General features: G+C 52.7%; 1 protein-coding gene across 2 annotated transcripts in view; it reads right to left on the reverse strand.

The window, feature by feature from the left end:
- RPS6KA2 (ribosomal protein S6 kinase A2) overlaps positions 1 to 17429 on the reverse strand; it is a 355983-nt gene extending 338554 nt beyond the window's left edge. Inside the window, exons 1-3 of one of the 2 annotated variants that reach the window (XM_086708304.1) lie at positions 17290 to 17429; positions 16712 to 17203; positions 12638 to 12697 (exon numbers count right to left, since the gene is read on the reverse strand). In XM_086708304.1, coding sequence (XP_086564430.1) covers positions 12638 to 12697; positions 16712 to 16774 — 123 coding nt within the window. In that variant the 5' untranslated portion in view covers positions 16775 to 17203; positions 17290 to 17429. The remainder of the gene's footprint in view (positions 1 to 12637; positions 12698 to 16711; positions 17204 to 17289) is intronic. The other variant, XM_086708305.1, reaches the window with a different exon arrangement.
- Between the last annotated feature and the right edge of the window lie 3688 nt (positions 17430 to 21117).

Below are 21117 nucleotides of genomic sequence, written 5' to 3' on the forward strand. Positions count from 1 at the left end.
CCCTGAGAGCTAAACCATGGTGCTCCTTACCTGGTTTCTTCCTTTGTGTTTTCCCTTCTCACTTGGTAGCTGTGTTTACAGTAACTTTCTGCATTGTTCTTACACTGTTCTTATGAACTTATCGTCGTACGCCTCCCACTGTGGACATTCAATTCTTCTAACAAAATCCCTGAAGCCAAGGGACGTGTCATTCATCACCACGTCTTCTAAATTGCCTTTTCAGGTCAGAAGCAGCAAATATTTCTTAGGTAAGTGAATAGATATTTACTATTCATATAGCAACTTTTAAGGAAGGTGAAGGAGAGTGGAGTGAGGAAACTATGCCATATCTCATGGTTAGTTATTTTCTTTTATCTTTCTTTTGTTTAATGTTTATTTTTGAGAGAGACAGAGTGCAAGCAGGGGAGGGGCAGAGAGAGAGGGAGATACAGAATCCGAAGCGGGCTCCAGGCTCGGAGCTGTCAGCACAGACCCCGATGCAGGGCTCAAACCCATGAGCCGTGAGATCGTGACCTGAGCTGGAGTCGGACGCTTAACCGACCGAGCCACCCCAGTGCCCCTAGTTACATTATGATTTTCTAAATGTCCAATTAAATTCACTTGCTTCTTGCCTCATAATGGAGACTTCTGGATAGTTCAGTTTACCAATTTAAAACCAGATGCCATCCCAGGTAATCACAAGGGTCCACCTAAGAGAGAGGGAGAAGGACCAGGGTCAGAGGGGGTTGGAAGGGCCAAAGGGGAAGTCAGAGCAGAGACAAGGCGCCATGCTGTCAGCTGTGAAGACAGAGGCTGGTCAGCAGCCCGGGACACGGACAGGGTCCGCAGCAGGAAGAGACTAGAAAGCAGGCTCTCCCCTGGAGTTTCCATAAGGGACACAAGGCCTGCCGACACCTGATCTGACCCCAGTGAAAATGACTGTGGGGCCAGCTCTCCAGAACCAGAAGATCGTAAGCTCGTGTCGTTTAGAAATAGTAACAATGAGGGCCACCTGGGCAGTTCAGTCAGGTAAGCATCCGTCTTTGGCTCATGTCATGATCTCGCGGTTTATAGGTTCAATCCCCGCGTCGGGCTCTGTGCTGACAGCTTAGAGCCTGGAGCCTGCTTCGGATTCTGTGTCTCCCTCTCTCTCTGCCCCCTCCCCCGTTCACACTCTCTCTCTGTCTGTCTGTCTCTCTCTCTCTCAAAAATGAATAAACCTTAAAAAACTAGTAATCCTGAAAATAGAAAAAGACAAATATCTACCTTCCGAATAGATCATGAGTTGAGCTACTGAATAAAATTTGTATTATCCACATCTATAGCAAAATATTTCTGACAGCAATAACTGTAGATACTAGCAACAACAAAAATCAATGACATAATGCCAGTTGCTTGGAGAAAAAACGGATTTGGACGTCAACGGCAGTGTTCTCAAAGGCGGCCCAGCTACTCTTTTCCTAACTCTGAGCATCATGCCCCTGTTCTAAAGGTTCCCTGCTGCTGAGACTCAAGGTGTGACCCCCAGACCAGAAGCAGCACACCCCTGGCAGAAAGGCTGATTAGAAATGCTGAGTCTCAGGCCCACTGATACACACTGGACCAGATCTGAGGCTTTGTCAAAATCCCTGGTGGGTGTCGAGCACGGCCAAGAGCGAGTGTGCACGTTGGGGGGGTTGGGGGTGGGCTGCCTTCTTCCCTCTCTGCCTTCCTCTAGGACTGAGCACAGCTGGGCCTCCCCGGGGGCCTCTGTGGTGCAGCCCCGACCGAAAAGACACAGAAAGCGTGGGCAGCACAGCCTATGCCCAGGCTGCGCAAATGGTGGGGTTTGCACTTGATTTCTAAATGCGCCATGACACCTGCTAACACAAAGGTACGAGTCCCAGGTCCTCACTTCCCACCAGCAGCGCTCGTGACGCATGCTACCAAACGTGTTCTGGTTTCCGTAGTGACCACACTGACTTTTCATAAATACACCAGGGGGCTGCTTTCTGAGCACGGGCGTCACTAATCACGAATGATCAAGTGCAAGGTCTCACCTTGTTTAAAAAGAAAGCTGGGGAGCCTGGGTGGCTCAGTCGGTTAAGTGTCCCACTTCGGCTCAGGTCATGATCTCGTGGTCAGGCTCTGTGCTGACAGCTCAGAGCCTGGGGCCTGCTCCGGATTCTGTTTCCCTGTCTCTCTGCCCCTTCCCCCCACCCCCCTGCTCACACTCTGTCTCTCTCGGTCTCAAAAATAAATACACATAAAGTAATTTTAAAAAGCTGAAATAAACAAAAACAGAAAGGGGTGCCTGGGTGGCTCAGTCGGTTAAGCATCAGACTCTTGACCCTGGCTCAGGGCATGATCTCTGGGTTTGTGAGTTCGAGCCCTAAGGTCGGGCTCTGCCCTGACAGCATGAAGCCTGCTTAGGATTCTCTCGCTCTCCCTCTCCCTCGGCCCCTCTCCTACTTCCCTCTCAAAATAAATGAATAAACTTTAAAAAAGAAAGAAAAGGAAAAAGAAAGCTGAACGTTCCCACTCCACGCTGTGCTGTTAATGAAGTCTGGAAGCCCAAGCAGGTGACATGGGCTTCTGGTCATCGAGGCTGCCCTGCTCCTGCAAGGCGGCGGCCGTGGGGTTGATGGTTAACAGCCACCAGAGGCGGAAGATGGGCCAGTCGGGTGTCAGGAAGTGGCGGAAGGTGGGGTTTCCTCAGGTTATACGGGGGGGGGGGGGGGGGGGGGACCCAAGAACGGAGCCTAATTGCAGAGCAAGACAACGTAACAATCAGAAAGCTCTGGGCCTGTGGTGTTTAGACGTGCGCAGTGTAGACAGCACTGGCAACAGGGCTGGGTGGCACCAGGCCCCCCACCAGGCACACCGCGGTCAAGTCAGGGGAGGGCCCAGCACGGGGGCCTCGGGCTGAGGAAAGGCGAGTTCCCGCTGCAGACCACGACTCGTATTCTCTCAGGTGACACGGTGTGAGCGTCATACCCCACGGCCACTCTCTAAGAGGGGCCAGGACCAACAACGGTAGGGGTTGTGCGGACGGAAGACGGGTGCCTGAGGCAAAATCACCCCAAAAGTGTTCCCTCATCCCACACTAGGCACCCCCACCCCCACCGCCGGGAGTTCGTGGCCACCCAAAGCCAGGGGGAGCCCCACACACTGCCCAGCTGGCGTGGGAGAAGAGACTGCCACGAAACTACTCAGCGAACACCCGTGGGTTTTAGTTCACGACCTAAAAAGCAGGTCTGCACGAAGACTCTGAGACCGGACCCATCAAGCCAAGAAAACGAGTTTCCCAAGCATCATATTTACCACGGGTTGCACTACGCCCTCGAAAGAGATGCTGAAATCGCAAACCACAGGATGCCAGAACGGAGCCTTACCTGGAAAGAGGGTCATTGCAGATGTGATTAGTGAGGACGAAAGTCATCGAGTTGGGAAAGTCTCATGCAGCATGACTGACGTCCCTGTAAGAGGACAGCCACGGGACAACGGAGGCAGGGACCAGGCGCGCGCGTGCGTGCGAGCCCAGGGACACGGAGACGGCAGGCAACCCCGGGCCTGGGGGGAGCCCGGAGCTGGCTGTCCTCGCAGCCACAGAAGGAAGGAACCCCTGGTATCCCACATCCGCCACCATCCGACCTCCAGAACCACAGGTGTGAGTGTCTGTCGTTCGAGCCCCGGTGTGCGGACGGGAGCACTGAATGCCGCACAGACGGCTGCTGGAAGGCCCGGCAGCCTTGTGCTGCCCACCCGCTGCTGGCCTGGGCCACCCGCGGCCCCTAAGCAGCCTCGGGGACTCTCCTCTTCCCCCATGAGCTCCTGGGGGGTTTAGAAGTCCCTGTGGCTTCTTTGAAAAACTGGAGTAAAACCCAGAGACCTGCCCCTGGTCTCCAGGTCCTTGCACCGCGTCCCCTCCGCCCTCAACCCCATGGTCCCTGGGCTCCCCGTGGTCCCCTCGCTCTCCAGGCTCCCCAAGCTCCCAAGCCGCTGGGCCAGCCCCGTGCCTGGAGGTGTCCCCAGATCTGGCAGCTGTCCTGTCCCCTCACTCCAGTCCCAACCCGAACCCCACCTGCTCGGAGAGGACTTCTTCACTTCCCACCACTCTGCTGACGCGGCCCCACACCCATTTCTTTCCGCATCCACTGCCCCCTGCTCGGAAGGGTCATATTTAGCTGCTTATTTCCAAGAACACTCAACTGTCAGGTCTATGCAGCAAGGACTCTTGTCCGGCTCCTGTATCTGAGTCACTGAATCCTGGAGCCTGCCCGGGTGCCAGGCACACAGCGCTCACTCAGACATCTGCTGAGAGCGGAGGAGGGGGTGGGGGGACGGAGGGAGGGGAGAGCTGGCTGCAGACAGACAGACGGACAGACGGACAGACGTGCGCCTGGGGGCTGTGACGCCCGAGGCCAGCAGCCCGGCCGCCCCCCGACCGCCAGAGACCCTCATCGTGTCGAGAAGAACGCGAGAAATCCCCCTCTGGTATTTATCCTAGGACTTTGGAAATACGCATCTATGTGTCTGAATCGTCACAGGCTGTGATTTCCTGAATAACAGATCCTATTCGAGTTTCCGTCAAGCCGAAAAACAGACAATAAAATGCTTCCAAAACGACGTCTCCCGAGAGACTGTGAGTTCTTTGGGTTTTCTTTGCACACAAGGGTTTGCTCCGTTCATCCTGGGGCGCTTGGGACCCCCGCCCCTCCCCGGGGCCCCCGGAAACCCGGACAGGAGAGAAACGGGGGGCAGACGCTACCACGATTACTCAACCTGCACTTGGCACGACGGGCGTTTGGGACTACATCTTGGGAGAAAATATGTCTTAATGATTCCCCGGAGATCTTTAGGACTCACGTGAATTGCAGAGTCCGGGTCTCCATACCCAGCGCCCAGGGGCACCTATGTCACGAGAGCACGGTTTCGTCGTTTTACGTTTTATTGTCACAAAATACCCAAAGGATGCCGAACGACACAACTTTCCACCTGACACTTTCATTTTACCCACACACATGCAGCATTACTATGGAGGATGACTAAATTACCATGATCATTCAAATTATTCACTTGAGATTAAGAGAATATAAGGAACTTTGGGGATTCTTGGACTTTTTTTCTTTTGTACACATAGAAAACAACTCTGTATCTTCCTACTTTGAAGAGAGCAGGGGAGCGGATTTTGAGGGGAAAAAAAGGAGAGCCACAGTGTGTCAGCAGGGTTCGTGAATTCCACGCAGCCCTAGGAGGTGCAGGTGTGGGCCATGGTGACGCTGCCCCCGAGGCCTCCAGAGTGGGCACGGAAAGGAGCCAGCAGGGCCGGGGAGGCCCAGGCAGCCTGGGCAGGGAGGCACCTGGCACAGGGTTTTAATCCCAGGGGGAAAGACCAAGCCATGGCATTTGACCCCGGGCCCCGATCACATTAGCCAAACAGCCACCATCCCACCACAGTGGGGGGAGCCCGCTTCTAGAAGAGACAACAGATCACCGGCATGAAGAGCCTTGGTTTGCAATTCCCTTATTCACTGGTCCTTGGTTATACTTAGCAAATCACTTTTTTTTTTTTTTTAAATGAGGCTTGAACTCACGACCCTGAGATCAGAGTCACATGCTCCAGCGAGCCAGCCAGGTGCCCCAAACCACATCATTTTGGATGCCTCAGTTTCACCTCCTGCAAAACAGAGGGCAGGTAACGAATGGCCCTCCCTCCCACTTCTCCGGGCTGTGGGAAGGACGGAAGGTGACAGAGGTCAGAGTCACGCTAAAAGGCAGCGTTCTCATCGAGTCATTGGGTTTCCTCGCAGGCGGGACAGGTGCACCATCGTTGCCGAGGGGCTCGGACACAGGAGGCCCTAAAGGACACCCCAGCCTTGACCTCAGGGCCTCTTCCCACCCACTGCTCTGGGTCGAACGGCAGCTTTAAGTCAGGTGTTTCCTTCACGATCCAGCAACCATCTCAACACAGGTTATTCTTGGCTGTGGGGGGACTGGTCAGCACCATCCGCCGGGAGAACCGGTGTTTTCTTTAGGAGACCATCCGTGACATCACCGTGCTGGCGGGTAGCCTGGGTCACATCGGGCCGTGGCCCTGTCCCCCGAGGCCGCGCGAGGCCCCCGCAGGACGCAGAGAGGTGCCGCGTGCGAGTAATTTGCTCTGCTTGCCCGAATGCGGGACGTCGCCGCCTCCTGATGGGTGGGCTCAGACAGCAGGACGCAGTCCCCGGCGGGTGCCCCGGGGCCTAGAGGGTGCTGCTCCCCCGAGCGCTGACTGAGCACACCTCGCGTCTTCGGAGAGAGCACTGTCAGAACGTACCGGCTGCTGACTGCGTTACAGAGGCAGCAGGATGAGGCTCTGAGAAACCGAAACCAGCTGAAGCCATCCCCCCTCCGCCCCCGCGGAGTGACCACACCCACGCGATGACCAGGACGCCAGAGGTCGGCAGGGTGGTAAGAGGCCTGCTTCCTGTCTGGTGGGGGGGATCCTTGCGAACTGTTAGCACAGACACATCAGGAAGAGGCAGCACGGTCCGCATTACGAAGTGGTCCGTTTTCCTTCCTCTCCGTCTGAGGAGGTGCTAAGGTGCCGCAAAGTCACTGTCCCCGTTGCCTACTCCGTGGCGCGTAGAAACACAGATGGAATTTTCACCCGCTGAGCCGCGTTTGTCACCCTCCCTCCGAAACAGGTTTCCGGTCCCCCTTTCCAGAGTCTCTGCGAGGACGGAAGGGACGCCTGTCTTTGGCTGGACAGAAAGACAGTAAGACCCACAAAAGTAAACGGGTTGACACGGTGGGTGTGATGTAGGCGACACCAGCCTCAGGAGATGTGACAGGCGCTTGAAAGGCAGGAAGATAATAAGCAGGCTCGAAAGACCTTCTCGTCAATCTCTTTTCCAAACTATTAACTATCGCTCTAAACTGTAATTGCACTGCTCTTAATTGCTTTATTAGTTCGGAGGCTTCATTATTCTGGTCTCATCTCTATTCACACCAGTCTGGATGGCGTTTTCTTCCTTTTTTTTTTTTTTTTAAAGGAACAACGAAACGCTGTCTACACCCCAGGGCGGGACAGGTAGGAGATGACACATTGGCCTCGACATGTGGTCTGGGTCCAGGTGGCTCAGCCCCGACCCCGATGACATCCCGATGTTACCACGATGTTAGCCCTGAGGGTTCTGATAACCCTTTGGGTTGCTCCCTCCTTCGAGCAGGAAGGGTTCTTCCCGCTTCCCCAAATCTCTCCCCTGGCTTTGCTCCGGGCCCCTCTCCCCACCGAGCGGAGAAATCGAGGGGTCCAAGCTGTAGCTGCTTGGAAGTCAGGTCACTGAAGGAGGTCACTCTGACAGATGCTCAGAAAGCACAGAACATCCTGTCCCGAATAACCGCCCACAGGTGCACCTGACCCGGAGAAGAGGCCAGGGCCCGGGCGGACCGGAACTACATCCTCAAGCATCCTCAGACGGGCCATGGGGGTTGTCTTCCCTCCACCGGTACCCCCCTGGTGGATCCCCCACAAAGCTCTCCACCAAGTGGCAGCTGACCTCAGCAGCTGCGACCCTCCCCACACTCTGTTCTGCCCTACAGACACCAGAATCTCTATCAAAACCGAGGGTAGAAGCTTGGAGGGGGAGGGAAGAGAGGGCAACACCCCAGCAGTCATGAGGAAATTAAGAAAAGCCATGCTGATGTTGCGCATAACTTATCTGGGGCGCCTGGGTGGCTCAGTCGGTTAAGCATCTGACTCAGTTTTGGTTCAGGTCGTGATCTCATGGTTGGTGAGTGCGAGCCCCGCATCAGGCTCCATGCTGACAGTGCAGAGCCTCTCTCTCTCTCTCTCTCTGCCCCTCCGTCACTCGTCTCTGCCTCTCTCAAAATAAACTTTAAAAAAAAAAAAAAGAATAACTTATCTGGACCTGGTTTCTAAAGTTGACCAAACAAGAAAATGGTCTTTATTAATAAACATAATCCTGACTTCTAGGCACTTTTTAAAAATACAGTAAAATCTTGAATTGCGAGTAACTTGCTCTGGGAGGGTTCCGCAAGACGAGCAAAGATTTCTAATAAACTTTAACTTGATAAATGAGCGACATCTTGCAATACGAGCCATCTGTGATGCCGAATGTCACATGATCACAACTGAGCCAATGGTTCTTGAAATTCACTTTGATATACGAGTGCTTTGGATGACAAGCGTGTTCCTGGAATGAATTCTGCTCACGAACCAAGGTTTTACTCTACATATACCAATTTCCAATATTTTTCACAGGTTGTTCTCTAAAATTAGGAACTTGCCTAAAAAAAAACCTGTGTCTAAAATACAGGGACGGGAAGGGCCACATGCACCCCAATGTTTATAGCAGCACTATCAACAATAGCCAAAGTATGGAAAGAGCCCAGATGTCCATTGGCTGATGAATGGAAAGAAGATGTGGTTATCTGTATACAATGGAGTATTACTCGGCGAGGAGAAAGAACGAAATCTTGCCATTTGCAACTACGGGGATGGAACTGGAGGGTATTATGCTAAGCAAAATTAGAGAAAGCAAAGATCTTGGGACTTCGCTCATATGAGGACTTTAAGACACAGAACAGACGAACACAAGGGAAGGGAAGCAAAAATAACATAAAAACAGGGAGGGGAACAAAACCTAAGAGACTCTTAGATACAGACAACGAACTGAGGGTTGATGGAGGGGAGGTGGGTGGGGGAGGGATTCGAAGGGTGAGGGGCATTGAGGAGGGCACCTGTTGGGATGAGCACTGGGTTCTACTCCTGAAACCATCACTGCACTATAGGCTAACTAACTTGGATGTAAATAATAAAATAAATAATAAAATAAAATAAATAATAAAATAAAATAAATAATAAAATAAAATAAATAATAAAATAAAATAAATAATAAAATAAAATAAAATAAAATAAAATAAAATAAAATAAAATAAAACAAAACATAAAATACAGGGACCGGAGGGTGAATGACGAGGCAGGGTTGTGGGCGTCGCGGGCTGGGCGGTACCAGGGGCCTGACTTCTGCATCCTGGAAGGCGCCCTCTCCTTCCCGCCTCCCCACACCACACCATTTCCCCCCAGAGATTAACAAATGGGCTCCCGGGTGGTGAGGCCGGCCCCACAGGCTTCCCAGACACCTAGACTTAGTCACCTTGGATCAACTCCGCGGCGTGCACCGAAGTGAAGCATGTCGCCTGTAAACTCGGTAGGTCCTGAATGCCCACCTTTTGCCTGGCTTTGCAACATGTAATGTTCACAAAGGAGATGGGGGACAGGAGCACGTACCTCACACAGCAGGTGCCTCGGACACATCCGTGGGTCATCTCTGCTCTCAGCGTGCCCTCCCAAGACTGTGAGCTGTCGCCTCTGTCCCCAGCCGCTTCCAATAATCCCTTAAAGATACAGCTGAAGAAGTGTTTCCTAACGGGATCTGCCAAGGGTTTTGGTTTTTTTTCCTTTGGAGTTTGTTGTTTTTCCCCGATTCTCAAGGGTGCCCACTTTGGAGGTGCCAAGGGAAATGAGACCAACAGCCACCCTTCTGCACTTCTGACACAAAGTTCCTGCACCAACACCGACTTCGTGGGGAAGGAGCCTCTCTCCCTGCGGTGAGGCTTCAACACCCAGCTTCCGGCACCAACTTCCAGCCCACCTGCAATCTTTATTCTAGACCTTCCTTCAGGATGGACAGAGCAGGAGATGAAATACAACTGAGCGAGATTCACACACGGAGATATTTATTTGTACATGAAATATCCCAAGCGTGTTCTCTGCTTTCAATGTATCTATACGGAGAATACTCCCACGTAAAGAAGCCGTATCAAGGGCGCCTGGGTGGCGCAGTCGGTTAAGCGTCCGACTTCAGCCAGGTCACGATCTCGCGGTCTGTGAGTTCGAGCCCCGCGTCAGGCTCTGGGCTGATGGCTCAGAGCCTGGAGCCTGTTTCCGATTCTATGTCTCCCTCTCTCTACCCCTCCCCCATTCATGCTCTGTCTCTCTCTGTCCCAAAAATAAATAAACGTTGAAAAAAAAAAAAAAATTTAAAAAAAAAAAAAAAAAAAGAAGCCGTATCAGCCAGCATGATCACAAGGTTGGAGGGTCCGGCACGCCTCCAGGGCACACGCACTTGCCTGGTCATCATTCCATGTTCGTTTTGGTTTCAAGTTTATTTATCTTGAGAAAGAGAGCGAGAGAGGGGGAGAGGCAGAGAGAGGGAGCAAGAGAACCCAAGCAAGCTCTGAGCAGTCAGCACAGAGCCCAAGGTGGGGCTTGATCTCATGAACCGTGGAATCATGGCCTGAGCCAAAATCAGCAGTCAGAGACTCAACCGACAGCCACCCAGGTGCCCCTGAGCACCACGTTTTAACCACAGGTCGTCAATAGGTATTCTCGATTGATTGATCGATTGATTGAATGAACTGTTGTTGACTCGATTTTTTTTCCTCAATAAGATTTTCCATCATCATGCGCGTCAGACTGGCCAAAGGTATGAGACTTTTATACTCTAATTCCCATCGCGTGTCTGCACCATCAACCCTTAACAGAGGCTGTGCAGTTACACTCGGAAGGCCAACGTGGACAAGAAAGGAAGTCCTTGCTTGTAACTGAGCATTGGACATCGGCACCCGCCTGCTGTGTGGCCGACCCTGCGTGTGGCTCCCAGCACTGGCAGAAGCCTGGGTAAACGGCTCATTGTCCTGAAATTTCTGTCTCCCGCAAACAGCACCGATGTACTACGTATCAACATTACGTCCTTCAGAATACTCCTAAAATGCGTTTGGAACTGTCTTCCTTCATTTATTAAGAGTCAAAGTTAAATTGATTTTCCACCATCAGGAAATGGTAATAACTTGCTGTATCGTACTTTCCATCAGCAAAAATAACTTGAAAGAGGTTGATTGATTTTACTGCTTTTCTGCATCACGTTACCATGTGCATTTCTATCCAAAATGTTAAGGGCAAGGCAACTGGAGACTAGGAGGTCTTAGGAAACAAGTATCGCTAATGATTTAAAAGATCGTTAACTGCATTGCACATCACACAATCACAGGGTCAGTTCAGCCTACCCAAAGGAACGGTCCGCACACCTGTAGCTCAGTGCCGTAGAGAGCTCCAGAACGTAACTGCTCAGTGCTCACATACATGAATCTGCCTGCAAGAAACACTTCGAAGGTTCCTGGCAATCAAACTTCCCACAGATGCCCAGCAAGGCGTAAGAGTGGCAGCCCAGGTGCGGCTTGGTTGCTCTGAGACCCTGGGCCTTCGACCTCATTAACGTGCAAGGAGGGCACTCCTTCCTTATTTGCACCCGTCGAGGGGCGGCTATCCGTTCCCCCGGCCACCCTCTCAGGGAAGTCACTGGCTAGAAGTCCAGTGAGCCTTTGACCCCTGCAGAATTGGCAGAAACAGGGCTACACCTCCCGTCCCAGGGAGTGCAAGGGAATGCACACGCCAGGCCAAATGTTCTGCTCCAGAATGCTGGAAGCTTCCTGCAGAGCCAGGAAGGGGCAGAGCCAGGCTGCCCACTCCCGGAGCGGGAACAAAAAGCACAGAACTGAAAGGCCGCCAGCTAATGACGAGGCAACTTTGTGCCCTTTGTCTTCATTTAACCAACATATTGTGTCACGTGATCACTCACCAAGCGGCACTTGGGCTTGAAACGCGGGTTGGCGCGCCCACGTTTAGACAGACGCAACACGCGGCTTTCGGCATCGGAGCAAACGATTTTGTGCAGCCGGCAACGTTCACGGATCCACCCCTCCCAGCCACGGCACCTTGCCAGCTATTTTGAGGTCGGCAGAATTGCAAATTCTACAACTTCCATGGTTCCAAGCGGAGCATCGCTGAGCCACTCAGGAAGCTGAGGCTTCTTAATGGCCTCGTCAACTCTCCGCGGCTGCAGCTGCCTGGGAGGGCGCGAGGGCATTTCTTTCGCAGCGACAGACACGCGGCTGCTTACATAGAATTCCTTGCCCTCGGCTTCCGTTCACCTTTGCAGTTCAGCGCTCTGGCACCACAAGGTCCCTTACGACGCCCTTGTGGTCTGGGCTCCCTTAAGGTCGAGCCCGGTTTCCCACTGCCTGGGTCAGGCACGTGGCCCCACGCGGCGTGGAAACGAGACTGACACAGTCGGTGACACCTCATGCTCTTTGCCACTCCGCGCCCCCCCCCCCGCAGGGCATCACCCTCTGCCCAACCCCCACCTCTCCTCCCAGCCTCCCCTCCGAACCCCCCTCGGCTGCTGGCCTACACCACGAGCCACCACCGGCCTGGCTCCGGGGACAGCGGCCACGTCCTCGCTCTGCTGTCCCAAACGCAGCCCCAAACGTTGTCAGAGGCTGCGTTACCCACATGCCCGTCTTTAAATCCATCATCTCCCCCTTGGAAAAGTCCATGCCCAACGGCTGGGACTTTTTCCTTGGCTTGTGATTTTTCTTCTCATTCCCTATGTTCTGTGTGTCCCTGTTGGGGGAAATCGACTAGAATACACACACAGCCTACACCCGTGCACATAACGTGTTTGTGCAGGTGTATGCGTGCAGACACATATTTCACCACGACAACTGCTCACGGGCTATTAATTTCACACTTCCATTGCCCCCCCACCCCACCCCACCATTCCCCCCCCCCCAAATAACCAGACTGGAATAAAACATGTATAGTTACTTCTTCCACGGTATCTTGCACGATGGGCTCCGAGTCCAGGTTAAGATCCTCCTCGGGGGTCTGATAACAAAGACATACACGGAAGAGAGTTAGCGTGACAACATTCTCAAAAACAGCATCCCACAGGTCCTCGAGACAATGGGCAAACTAGACTTTCCGTATTAGTGCAAGAGGACATCTCCACCTGACTCCATTGGAACCATCTGAGTAACCAGGCTACTGGGTCAGCCGCGCTCACGCCACAGGCGAGAGGAGAAGCGGGTGGTTTACGGAACTCCCTGACCAGCGAGTCGGGGGCCGTGGATTCAGATGGGGCTCAGACACTGACAGAGAGAAGTTGGAAACAGAGGAGTGACAAAGGGAGGGGGTTTGGACCACTCTTGTTCGAATGGAATAAAATCAGTCTCGGCTGAAGCTCAGAAAATGACTTAAACCAGACAGAGTGAAGTTCCTGGCCCGTAAACACATAAAGCAGAGTGTTTCTGCAGGATGAGGCCTCATCAGGAGGCTCTGGGCCTGAGCCTTGCTTAACGTGGGCCTCAGTTTCCCTACACAGGTCGGGAACATGTTCAGCAGGGATGTGGAGCGTGTCCAGGGAACCGGCCATCAGATAACGTCACTGTACGAGCCAGACCGGACCGTGACCTGTCAGGGAGTCCTATTTGATCTGCATTGTTCAAAAACAGGGGCTTTTCCTTTAATGCATGAGGACGTCCGGGAAAGAAAGGTCACGCTTACTGCTTCGAAAGAACTCCGATAAAGGAACGCCCGGGTCAGCCAGACCCTGGGGGTGGGCTTCTGCCCCCTTCACTCAATCTTATCTCCCGTTTTCTGCCCTGCACCCACCCCCCCAGGGCATGCCCTTGGCCACCCTGAACCTGCTGAAAGCAGCTACTGGGAGGCCTGCGAAAGCAATTCCCACCACGCTGCTGCTTTTTAAGGCCAGATCCTCCAGGGACTTATGGAGGGCCCAGTTTTTAATCAGCACGCGTCTCCTTGTCAATACACCTCATTAGCTGGTAAAACACACGGCCCGAAACACGTGAAAACAACTCACAAAACTGCAAATACTTTCCCTAGACCTCCAGATGAACTCACCCCTGACCTGTGTGCGGGGGCAAGACGTTTGTGTGAAACCCACAGCGTCCCCAGCACAGCCAGCCTCCAGCCCCACCCAGGCCAGGCCCTCGGGCTACAGATGAGAACACCAGGCGGGGGGGAGAGCGGCACCCAAGTCAGAATAAAGCTGGAATCCGGGAGTCACTTCCACCGGAAGACTGGTCGTCAGTCACGTTAAATTTGTGTAAAAGCAAATCATGGAGTCACAAGCACCATACCCACAGCGGATCTTCTCCTACGAAGGGCACAGAGCTTTACGTGCAAGGATCCGGTAATATTTAGTTTGGAGTTCAGAGGCCACACGTTGTCCATCTGTTCTGCCCATTTTCTTGGTATGTGACTTATTTCAATGTCATACAACGTAAAACATGGACAAACTGGGAAGTAAAACCAGCTTCTGATTTCCACGGTGGATAGATTTCAAGTGTGTGTGTGTGGGGGGGGGGGTCCCACGGTGGATACATTTCACGTGGGGGGGGGTCCCATGGTGGATAGATTTCACGTGGGGGGGGGTCCCATGGTGGATAGATTTCACGTGGGGGGGGGTCCCATGGTGGATAGATTTCACGTGCGTGGGGGGGCCCACGGTGGATACATTTCACGTGGGAGGGTCCCATGGTGGATAGATTTAATGTGTGGGGGGGGCCCACGGTGGATAGCTTTCACACGTTGGGGGGGTCATAGGTTTCCCCAGGACCCAGAGGACCTCAGGACCAATTCTTCTGGTTCAGTCTTTCCAGAAAAAGCTCTGATTTTCTGGGTTTCAGAGAAATAGGACTGGATGCTCTATTTTAACAAACATACTGTGTATGGTATAAACCATCCTAAAACATTTACCTGGGAAGCAGGAAGAAAATTTTATCAAATTTTCGTGATTCGCTGCTGCATATGCATCAACTCAAAGACTTTTAAATTACCCTCTACAGGGGGTGGCAAGGCAGTGGTGTCTATGACCTTTTTTTTTTGTTTGTTTTTTTATTTTGGGGAGAGAGAGCTCAAGCCGGGAGGGGCAGAGAGAGAGGGGGACAGAGGATCCGAAAGGGGTCCTGTGCTGACTGCAGCAAGCCCAGTGTGGGGCTGGAACGCGTGAAGGGTGAGATCACCACCTGAGCCAAAGTCGGCACTCAACCAACTGAGCCACCCAGGAGTCCCTATGATGTATTTTTTAAATAACATGAGTACAGGGGCGCCTGGGTGGCTCAGTCGGTTAAGCACCCGACTCTCAATTTCCTCTCAGGTGGTGATCTCACGGTTCGTGGGTTCAAACCCCACATCGGGCTCTGGGCTCACAGTGCGGAGCCTGCTTGGGATTCTCTCTGTCTCTACCCGTCCCCCATCCACGCTGTCTCTGTCTCCCTCCAAATAAATAAGCTGAAAAGAAAATAACACAGGTATATTCATTGGTGGTCCGTTTCAATCGATTTCAGAAATCACACCAGCTGCTCCCTGGAGCCCTGGTCACTGGCCGGATGCCAAGTCCGGAGCCTGGCGAGGAAGTCTGCCGAGCCCCTCCACTTCCTCACTCCTGCCCGTCCTCGGCCCCCCAAATGTGAGTGAGAGAGAGGCTCTTTCTAAGGCGCGGTCTTCAACGCCAAGAACACCATCACGTGCAAACAGAACAGTCAATGACCACAAACAGCTGTGGGATGTCCTCTCTCTAGGCTTAGCTACTTGTCACCAGCAGCGACGGCAATGTTGTTCCATCAAAAAAATAGGCTGAATATCTACGCCGTGCCCAACCGTGTCTGTGGAACATCCACAGACTGCAAGCATTACGTTAGCTTGGCTCCCCCAAAAAGCATTAAATATAAAATATTAAATAAATTCTCTTCTAAAACGGAATCTCTCATTCGGTTTAAAATTGCGTGAATGTCTCCACAGAGAGTGTGTAATATAAAAATAAATAACACTTAAGAGAAGAATTTATAGACCTGACGCTGAGATGGGGGATAAGGCAAAAATTAAAGCTTGCATTTTGTAAACATTTAGTAAGTTAGTAATCTGCCATGGGTAAAAGCAATTTGAGTAGCTAGGAGCAGTACCTCCTATTCAGTAGGTACGTCTCATTATTCAGTAGGTACGTCTAATAATTCAAAACTTTGAGAAAGTTGAGCCTCACAGAAAAATGCACCTTGATCATCCATAATTCAAATTAAGCAAATCGAATTCCATGGAACAGGCTTCCAGAGACTTCCACGTCCCTAGGGAAGCCCGTAGTCAAACAGTATCAGGTGCTGCCTCCCTCCCAGCCAGCCCTGGGGAGGGGGCCGCAGACCCTTTCATTATCTCTTCTCTTTATTTGTTTTGGTTTTTTTGTTTTTAACTTTATTTTTTATTTTTTAAAATTTACATCCAAATTAGTTAGCATATAGTGAACGAAAGATTTCAGGAGTAGATTCCCCAACGCCCCTCCCCTTTTAGCCCATCCCCCCCTCCCACAACCCCTCCAGCAACCCTCAGTTCGTTCTCCAGATTTATGAGTCTCTCTTTCCTCTTTATTCGAACGCACGGGCTATTAACACTGCATGATCTTCCTGCCTTCTGTTTCTTAAGTCACCACAGTTTGGCTTTCTGGCTCAGCCTAGACTGCAGCAAATGGAATTCTCACAACGTAAAGCCACTTGTTGAAGGAAAACCAAACTGATGCAGATGAGTCGGGAAGCCTGTGAAGACTTCAAGAAGCATCCCGAAGTTTGGTTTAAGGGCGACGATTTTTTTCTTCACCACGTTAGCTCTCACGCGTACATTTGCACCACACTCAGTGCCCCGTGGGGGGGGGGGGGGCACGTATACACACACACGCATTTGCAGGACTCTACATCCACAGCTCTACACGCACTCAACACCCAACCTTCTGTCACCCAGTAGTCCCCAGCGAATAAGCATCCCTTCTGTTAAATACGCACTCAGTCCTAAGTGAGGCTTTTTCAGGACTCACCCCTCTCTGGGACTCACCTCGATTTCCATGGGCTCCACCTCGATCTTCTTCCATAGCTCCAGCAACTGTGCGATCGGCATTTCTTACAACTTTCCTTTCCCTCCGATCAAGTACTGACGGTAAGGAAAAAGAGCAGCAGAGGCACAGAACAGCGCGGAGAGGCGGGCAGACAGACAGTCGGCGCCCGGGCAGAGGCAGGCACCGTGGGGAGAGGGTCCCGGGGGTGGGCAGGGGTCTGCAGTACGGCTGAGCGGTGAGTCTGATGCCCTCCCAGGCCGGGCTCCGCTGCTGGGCTGGGCTGGGCTGCTCTGGGCTGTGGGGCTCTGGGCTGGGCTGTGCTGGGCTGGGCTGCTCTGGGCTGGGCTGGGCTTCTCTGGGCTGCTCCAGGTGGTGCTGGGCTGCTCTGGGCTGGGCTGGGCTGTGCTGAGCTGGGCTGGACTGGGGCTGCGCTGTGTGCTGGGCTGCGCTGGGCTGGGCCGGGCCGACGACCAGAGCAGACAACCTCGGATCTGCACCAGCAGCCTCAGATCGGTTCCCGGCCTCGCCCCTCCCCCTTGCACCGCCACTCCCTCCTTCCCTGCCCCCACTATTTTACCTTAATTGGCTCTAAATGATGGGTGCAAGTTGGGGCTGAGGATGCCGCTGCCATAGAAACTGCATAGCAACCGGGCGCCGGGAAGAGGGGAGGCGCGGAGGGGGCCCTGCGGCAGGCTCTGCCCTTCTCCCTCCCGGCGCGCCACACACTGGCGCGCGCGCACACGCACACCCTTACACACACGCACCCCTTCCTTTGCCCGCCACCCCCTCAGCCCCAGGAGGCCCCGTGAGCCGGGCACCAGGCCGCCAGGCAGGAAGCCGGATGCAACGGGCAGCTTCTCCTGCGCGAATATTGAAGAAAATTCTCGCCTCCGGGAACCGCTGCGGACCCGGCGGCCCGAGCAGCGTCCCCTCCCCCCCTCCCGCGATTCCTCCGGGCCGCCCGCCCTGCCCCCTCCCGAGCGCTGGGACCACCCCCCCACCCCACACACACACCGGGGGCGCGGCCCGTGACCGCACAGGGCGCCCCAGCGGGTTCCAGCCACGCGGCGGCCCGGCGGTCCCCGAGCGGACAGGACAGGTGCGGGAGTAAACAGGATCCGTGGGCGTCGGAACGGGGTTTGGGGGCAGGAAGACGAAGTCAGACAGTGTGGTGTCAGTCGTTCACCAAGTTCCAGGAAGAATGTGGCGCGTCGCGCACATGTTCCCGTTTAACTTCCACCTAATGTGGACTTAACCACCCAATTTCACAGATGAGAGCGTCCTGGGGCTCCCAGGGAAGGACTCGCCCCAAGGCCCCCGCCCACTGCGCAGGCCCGGAACTGCGGACGGGGACCCCAGCGTCTAGACAGGGGTCACCGGGGGAACACCTTTCCAGGGGACATTTCCGTCCCCAGCTCCTTCTCCTTCCCCCTCCTTGCTTCTGTCTTACTCCATTTCTGCCCTCGAGTGAAGGGCATTCAGCTCCCAGACCCTGAATGCTGAATCTCACGTTTGCTTCCCTCTTTGGGGAAAACAGTGTTAAAGTCTAATGCAACAGAGTGTTGCTTCCGGAGTCGTTGATGTTTGAGAAAAACATCCAAGAAAAAGGCTTACTGCTTCCAAAACTTAGCAATCCCTTTGTCTTTTTCGTCTTTATAAAATCACTAAGAAATCCACTCGATGACAAAACACACACACACAGACACGCAGACACACACACACACCGAACTAGCCCAAGTCCCAGATACTTTGCAATTCAGAGCTAAAAGAATAGAGCCAGAGTTAACGGAAGAGGCTCCATCCTATTCTGTGTTGATTTGTGAGTCACTTTCTCCTTGTACGAAATCAGCCCAGCGAGGATCTTGAGAATTAAGTCCGTTCAAAATAAAAATAATAATGTTGTTTGTTTTCAAAGTCGACATTCGCCAGTAGAGTGAAGGGTTCCAGTGGGTTCATCATAATATAAGGTCATTTATAATATAACATAATATATAATAGGCTCACAGACTGATAACATGAAATGGTATTTATGTAACAACAATAGGGAAATGGTTGACCTAAAAAATAGCGCTGACGAGATGTCAAGATCTTTTCATCTGAGGAACTGAAAACATGAAGCCCCTGAAACCAGTGGGGAGGGAAGTGGAATTGAATTCCTCATTGCGTGTTCCTAAAACTTGTACTTTCCGGAATTTTCCACAGGCACTCTGAGGTAGGCAGACTGAAGGGAAACACGGCCCTTTCATCTGGGGGAAGGACTATGGAGGGAAAGAAGCGAGTTGGGACCAGCCTCTGGCCCCTGTGCTAGAACCTTACCACAATCAGCTGTCACCAAACACAAAAGAGCTATTATTCAAGGCATAGCTTAGGAATTGCTGAAACTATGGTTCATAATGTAGCATGAGGTCGTCTTAACCTATGCAAATGTGGCACCGATAAAGGGGCTGAACATCATTTAGCTGCTTCACAGGAGCCAGGGCCCTGGAGGGATCCGAGAGTTTACATAATCTGGGAGCTCTGGAATCACTTCTCCGTGCTTAATCGCTCTGCACCGTGGCCTCCTGAAGCACCCAAGATTATTACCGAAAAACGAACAGCCACCTCAGTGAATCACCTCGGCACTGGTTTCTCAGCGCGTGTCACTTCCCTGGGACTACATGCCCAGACACGGTGCCAGGCGCACTGGACAGAGAACGGAGAGGACCGTGAAACAGACTGCGAGACCGAAACGCAGAGTCAGATAGAAAAGACAACTTTAAAAAAAGCGCACCGATCCAGGAAAAGCGTTGGCCGCATCTGGAAGAGCTCACACTGCAATTAGGAAGCGTGGACAATTAGAGAAGAGAAAGGCAAGTTTTCTGAAAGGAAAGGATGGTTTTATCTAAATACCTAAAAAGATAAAGCTTCAAATAAAGACTCAAGAAATCACGAGTGACGGGGGAAGCGTGTCCAACTAAATCCCAAGAAAACTCGAACAGCTTTTTCAACAGGAACGCCACCTCAAAAAGCTGATTTCCAGGAACGCCACCCACAAGCCTCAGTTTCCAAGAAGAGAAGGCAGTTGAAGAGTACTTGCTGAAATGAGTCTTTCGTGAAGCCAACCCTATGGACTAAAAGCAGTATTTCAAGAGACCCTGGCCACGGAATCATCGTGAAATTGTAGCCGGGGCGCAGGGACCCACGAGCACCTGGTCCCGGGGCCCCAAACACACCAGGTTCCCAAAGGCAGAGAAAGGAGTGATGGAGAAACAGGAAAGGGACTGATTTCAGGGAGGCCAGCTCCGGGAAGACGGCGGACTGGCGTCTCAAAAACAGTCTCCAAAGTGCCAAAGATACTTGCAGGTGTATGCGAGGAGAACGTGGGGCAGAGGTGGGTCTGTGCAGGTGGGCACTGAAGGTCAAAGGCAGCTTGTCTCCCAGTGATCCCGGCTGGTCCTGCTGGCTCAGCTCAGTCCTGATGCTCAAAGGGGTAGTTTCGGTTCCATCAGGAGATGCTTTGCCCTCAAGGGCCCTCGCCCCAAGCCAAGAGACCAGCTGGAAGGAAGAACCCACAGGGAAGCGTGAGGTCAAAGGGGAGGCAGCCTCAGTCCTCTCTCAACATGAGAGGTGTGGACTGGCACCAAGCTCACTGAAACGTGGCCCCCATGAAAAGTCACTCTCCTGAGTAAATGAAACCGGGAGAACTCCGTGTGTCCACCGCCCTGGAAGGAAGGAGAGGTGGGCGGGAGAGAGCCCATTCAGCCTGTGGGTCTCCGCTACCAAATCCTCCCGAGACCAGAAGTGGGAATCGGGAAATCTGATTGTGGCCCCATCCTGCAACTAAGACCCAACTTGTCTGAAGTTCATCTTCTCATCAGAAATAGTGCGTGTGAATATGGGGCAGGATCCGAGAGAAAGGACCCCGGCTGACTCCGAGGCATCTGGTGCTTGAGGAGATGATAAGGCTTCCGTGCTGTGACGGGCATGTTTAAATGACCCACATGGTTTATCCCAGGCCGTTGCATTTGGCAAGTTGATACATTGGAAGGGTTTGCTAAAACGAAGAGAAGTACTAATTTTTCTAGGGGAGTGATCACTGGCCTGGGCGTTTCCAATCTCCAGAATGTCACAAAACCTTTCCAGACCCTCGAAACCAAATTAATTTTAACAAGACGCATGCTATCCGTTGTTAGGGGGCTGTGTTTTCCCCCATTCCCAAGTCCGCATGGCATGATCCTAAGCCTAGCGCCTCAGGATGTGACTTTATTTGGCAATCGGGTCTTTGTAGTGTTAACCTGCAAAATAAATCTACGAGTTACTCCGTCAGCCAAAGACGGGTTTGTTCGGGAATGAAGGAGAATTGCCACCTGGGACAAAGAGCTCTGGCCAAACCCTAGGGGACTCTGGAGGACAAAGGAGAGGCACA

The sequence above is a fragment of the Puma concolor genome, chromosome B2 (genome assembly GCF_028749965.1).
Source record: "Puma concolor isolate L17-30 chromosome B2, mPumCon1.1.hap2, whole genome shotgun sequence".
Taxonomy (NCBI): Eukaryota; Metazoa; Chordata; class Mammalia; order Carnivora; family Felidae; genus Puma; species Puma concolor.